Source organism: Sorghum bicolor, chromosome 3 (assembly GCF_000003195.3).
Source record: "Sorghum bicolor cultivar BTx623 chromosome 3, Sorghum_bicolor_NCBIv3, whole genome shotgun sequence".
NCBI classification, from domain to species: Eukaryota; Viridiplantae; Streptophyta; class Magnoliopsida; order Poales; family Poaceae; genus Sorghum; species Sorghum bicolor.
In genome coordinates this window covers 13,711,892-13,717,379 of record NC_012872.2, presented here as the reverse complement: position 1 = coordinate 13,717,379, position 5,488 = coordinate 13,711,892, and the positions used below count along the sequence as shown (strand labels likewise).

The following is a 5,488-nucleotide window of genomic DNA, read 5'->3' as shown; positions in this document are numbered from 1 at the left end:
AAATATTTTTTTTAAATATACTGAAATAAATACCTATCCTAATATACTCAACAAAGCAATTCCTACGAAAAAAGGCCATCAAACATTACAAACAGTACACAACACTGGCCATACGCGGTAACGCCGCGAGCATTTCTAGTACATATGATTTGTCATTTTTTTTGTTCAGGATCTAAGGACCGAACTGAACAGACTGAAACTGAAGTGCTCAGTCTTGAGTTCTTTGAGGAACAGATCTGTTCACGATTGCATGTAACAGAAATTATCGAAAGGCTGGCCGATACATCTAAAACCCCAAAACTTTACAAGATTCCCCATCACATCGAATCTTACGGCACATGCATGGAACATTAAATATAGATAAAAAAGATAACTAATTGCACAGTTTATCTGTAAATCACGAGATGAATCTTTTAAGCCTAGTTGCTCCATGATTGGATAATGTTTATCAAATAAAAACGAATCTAAACAAGGCCTGAGCAACTGATCCATTTGTTTTAGTATAGGCCAAGTTCCGAAAACTGAAAAGTTTTCGGAACCGTAGCACTTTTGTTTGTTTGTGGTAAATATTGTTTAATTATAGACTAACTAAGATCAAAAGATTCGTCTCGCGAAACTGTGTGATTAGTTTTTATTTTTATCTATATTTAATGCTTTATATATATGCCACAAGATTCGATGTGACAGAAAATCTTGAAAACTTTTTAGATTTCGGGGTGAACTAAACAAGGCCCTAGTCGAATGCCCATCCCTACAACCGCAAGATCGAGAAGACTTAAAGTAGAGATTCGAGGGACTTCTCACTTTGGGGCTTGTTTTTTCTTTTTTAATACTCCTATAAATCAATTTCTCTAGTCATGAGTTGGTAGCTAGCATTGATGCATCAGCTGCCGGTCAAATTTAAACCACTAGTCCCAACAACTCGCTCTCGCGCTCTCCCTCTCTCCCTCTCTCTCTCTCTTCCTTATCTGTGGCTCTGTGCTTGTCTCTGCTTGCCTTGTACCGGCCGGTCATCAAAGAACCGACTAGATAGCCAGGACGACCAGCCCAACCACCCAGCAGCATGGCATGGCAGTGGCAGTGCTTCCTCAGCTTCGCCGTCGTCGCAGTCTCCGCCGCGGCGTCCCTCGGCGCGATCATCCGGGCGAACAACAAGCTCCGTCGTCGTCGTCCACCGCGCGAGGACGACGCCGCCTCCGCCGCTGCTCCGCCGCCTCCGTGGATCAGCTGCTGGAGCCTGGTGCCCCCGTCGTGGCTGCTGGCGTTCCGAGCCACTGCCGCCGTCGCGCTCGCCGCCGTCCTGGCCTGGGACTTGCGGACCTACGACCCCAGCATCATGATGTACTACACCGAGTGCGTGCCTTCTAATCTCTCCCTCGAATCGATCCTCGTAGATATAGCAAGAGTACAGTACTACTACAACTGCAGTAGCGACAACATTCTTGGCGTCCGTTTTGCAGGTGGACACTGCTGCTAGAGATCGCCTATTTCGCGGTACGTGTCGTCAACGTAACGCGCACGCACATGCACGTCGGCACGTGTTGTTAGAGATGGCCGGCCTTTGAATTGATCGATGCTCCGAGTGGGAACGTGTAGGCTGCCACGCTGTGCTCCGCGTACGGATGCCGGATGGTGTACTACTACTACCCGTCACGAGACCGTGCGGTGGATCCCGATCCCGAGAGCGACGACAAAAGATTGCTCGGCCAAAGCGGCGGCGGCGACGAGGCGAACCCAAACGGTGATGATGCTTGGAAGGGAGCTGGGCGACTGGGACTCCAGCTGATGCAGATTGGCTACCAGGTTCTTGCTCTGGCATTCAGCTTACATTGTTGGCATATCAGTTTTAGTGCTCCTGTCTGTCACGCTTGCTGCAGAACAAAACGTGTGTGACATGTATAATTAACATGTGCGGATGTTTCTTCACAGAAAGAAATTTAAAGGGTTTGTCATTAAGCAATCTGATCGTTCGTCCCGGTTTGCAGGTCAGTGCCGGCGCGGTTGTCCTGACGGACGCGGTCTTCTGGGGCCTCATAGTACCATTCACGTTGTCAGCTCATTTCAGTCTCAATGCAGTGAGTGGTTCTCATCACTAATCGTTGATATCAGTAGCTATTAAATGAAAAACAGTACATATTTTATTTTATCTCTGCAAAAACATTGCTCCTATTTTTCCTAAACGTACTTGCTCTTCCTGGTTCAAGTAATAACAACTCTGCAAGCATTTGCTGATATATATATATATATATATATATATATATATATATATGATCACTTCAACAAGTTTATTACCTGCGTATAAATGTGACACCTTCGGTCGTTTCAGGTGATGGCCTGCATACACTCTCTCAACCTTGTCTTCCTACTGATAGAGACTGCACTAAACAACTTGGTACGTGAAGTTGGGATGGAACACTCTTTCGTTACTGTGTTTGCAAAGCCATGTGGATCTGTTGTGACTCTACTTTCTCTGTTTCTCTAGGACTTCCCTTGGTTCAGAATGCCATACTTCGTTCTCTGGACGTGCTTGTACGTGATCATACAGTGGATCGCTCATGTTTGTGGTATGACATGGTGAGATGTGATATCCTCTGTCAGTGCTTCTATGTGGATATATCTGTGTGTGCTTGTTTGCTATACAAAACGTGGCTGACCTTCAGTGTGCGCATTTGTGCAGGTGGCCTTACCCTTTCCTCCGTCCTGAATCATCCTTGGCACCACTGTGGTACGGCGCCAGATCAATCAGTTTTCCTGAATGAATACACATTTTCGACATCTCTGTTTCTTGTCACTGCGAATTTGCGATAATCAGAAATCCGCATGCAGGTATTTGGCCATGGCATTGCTTCATTTCCCATGCTACCTCGTTTACTGGCTGATTGTTAGGGCAAAGAGCGGCTGCTTGATCCACATGCAGGTTGCATACAGGTCCTGACAGCTCTAGCAGATGTAGATCCACCATGGATACGAGCAAGAAGCAGAGATCTGAAAAACTGGACCTGGAGGCAACCATATACAAGTAGAATCCTCATGAGGTCTTTCTTTGTTCATTGAGGAGTTTAGTTTTATGTTTGAACAATTGGAATCCTCACGATGCGGCAACACGGATTCCCATTTCTGGTAGCAGTAGTGCACAATGTGCAGACTACCGAGGCAGGTATAGCGTGACAATGTGAAGGATTTATTTGCGGACGCAGGATGTAATGCAAGATGCAGATTCAGATTGGAATTGACAAGCATGAGAGTATGCATCCCATTTCCCCCCTTAGTATCTCCTTTCGGTCTTTAGGCCCATGTTGTAATCTCCTGGCCTCTTGGGCCTGGACCAGCCTCTCTAACTTTTCTTATTTTGCTATGGAAAAAAAAACTTTTATATCTTCTTGAACTCTAAAATTGGATAAACTACATCCCGGAACTCACGAAACCATTTAAATTACCTCACTAATTTGGTAAACACAAGTTTTAAACCACAAAAAATATATTTTGAACCTTTTAAAATTCTAAGAAAAAATCGTAAAGATAGACAAGAACACCATAAATTCAAATAAAAATAATTATAGCTCATGAAAATATCTCTACAAACTTTCAAGTTTTAGATTTATCACTAGAAAATAAAAAATATCTTGAATTCTTTTGAAAAATTGTAAGATTTTCTAATGTCTAATTGCATTTTAAAAAAAATTCCACAATGAAAACACAAATATGCAACCAGGATGAATGCATTCAACATTATTGCATGTTGCACCCATTCTGGTTTCATGTCATATTTTTGTTGTAGAAAGTCTTCAAAATGTGTCAAGATATTGAGTAGATCGAATATTCTAGGATTTTTCTATTTTTTGATATTTCCCAATTTTCTAGACCTAAATCTATTTTTGAGCAACTTCTTGATGTATTATCATGAGCTCTAGATATTTTATTTGGATTTATCGTGTCACAATCAATCTCTCGGATATTTCTCTATGTTTTTAGAAATTTAGAGATATTATTCGTGGATCAAAAACATATTTTTAATTTACCAATTTTTTTAGTTATAGGAAAAGGATTAAACTACCCTAAAAATCACTTCTAACCGAAGGGCCTAATCCTGAATGCGCGCGTCTTGATACATGTATCGACACATGAATTCTTCTTCTCCATCTATTTTCCCTCTTCGAGTTATTATCCTCAATTGCTTTGCCAACGACCTTATTATTGATCACTTGTCGCTCCTATCACACCCCTACCCCTTATTACTAACGTTGCTTTTGGTTGCCCTCGCCACTAACCTCGCCCATGACTTGTCCTCCACCACTTGGCCGGTGGCACCACCACTGTCACCATGCCTCGCTATACTAGAACTGCCACCACCATGGAGTTGACCGCTGCCCTAACCTTACCCTAAGCCCACCGTCTCGCTGCCACCATGCCGTGCCACTTGGTCAGAATGTTCCGCAAATATTCTTAGAAGTTTTCCATGTACAGAAGTTCCCGACTGCTCAGAAAACAACATTTGAAACAAAGGGAGAAATCCAAATCTCGATCAGATGGGCTCCAAGATATGTGAAATTTTGCACACAACTTCTCTAACTTCTGGTGAAGGTGGTCCCGAGAGATATCGCTAAAAGGTTTGAGTTTTCCTTGTCAATTTAACTAATTTTGGAAAGACCTAGGATTTTGGGGGAAACTCAAAATTCATAGAGCTCAAGTGAGAGTTTAGTGGAGGAACACCATAGGATTGCTTACCCATGTCATAGCTCTGATTTTCCCAAAAGAATCAGACATAAATCAATGCTGAAAGCAAAGAACAAAATTCCCAAAAATATCTCCCAAAATCATTAAAATGATATAAGCTCGAGACTTAAGGGAGATAGAGCTTGAAGCACAAAATAGAATCTGTCCAGAAGTAGATGTTGGGATACAAGCAACCACTCCTAAATCGAAGTTTTAGATGACAAAAATCTCAAGAATATGAGCCTCACCCTCTTTCCCTCCTCTCTAACACTAAGAAAGAGCCTCACTCACTCACTCACTCACTCTCTCCTCTCTAACACTAAGCAAAATCCTTGACCACATAGATGAGACTAGGAACTTGAGTTGTACTCCTACAACCATCCATCTTCCATATATATAGACAGTTTGTTATTCCTAAAATGCACTTACATCATTACATGATATACTTACCCCAAGTACGCCCTAAGGGTAAAACTGTCCTAGTTATTGTCAGTTCATTAGACAGACTCAACATTTTCATGACTTAGTTTTGCCTCCTGGCAAGCTTCGTGATGGTGCCACGTGCCTTGTAGCTCGATCTAGTCAAACTCCCCAGTAGTGGTTTTAAGGCCAATACCATCAAATTATAAGTTCTTGGTTTCATGGACCAAACTAGCAAACCCTCTTGCACATCCCACAAATGTGTGAATCAACAATGTCAATGCATGTCAAACCTCTATGTCCTCAGCCCGACGGTGGACCAGATGCTCGTGATGCACGCCTTCACTTGGTCTCA

At 42.7% G+C, this 5,488-nt stretch overlaps 1 protein-coding gene across 1 annotated transcript; it reads left to right on the top strand.

The window, feature by feature from the left end:
- On the top strand, positions 905-3,377 carry LOC8060306. The gene is made up of 7 exons (XM_021457939.1): positions 905-1,353; positions 1,461-1,803; positions 1,986-2,075; positions 2,327-2,392; positions 2,483-2,574; positions 2,678-2,725; positions 2,827-3,377. Exons 2-7 carry the CDS (start codon positions 1,630-1,632, stop codon positions 2,933-2,935), a joined length of 579 nt encoding a protein of 192 aa, XP_021313614.1. The 5' UTR covers positions 905-1,353; positions 1,461-1,629; the 3' UTR covers positions 2,936-3,377.

What these genes read in the sequence shown, in the direction of transcription:
- LOC8060306 (XM_021457939.1), top strand. Translation starts at nt 1,630, where the DNA reads ATGGTGTACTACTACTACCCGTCACGAGACCGTGCGGTGGATCCCGAT. An exon ending in TGATGCAGATTGGCTACCAG is followed by an intron (nt 1,804 to 1,985) that starts GTTCTTGCTCTG and finishes CCCGGTTTGCAG; the next exon opens with GTCAGTGCCGGCGCGGTTGT. An exon ending in CATGTTTGTGGTATGACATG is followed by an intron (nt 2,575 to 2,677) that starts GTGAGATGTGAT and finishes GCATTTGTGCAG; the next exon opens with GTGGCCTTACCCTTTCCTCC.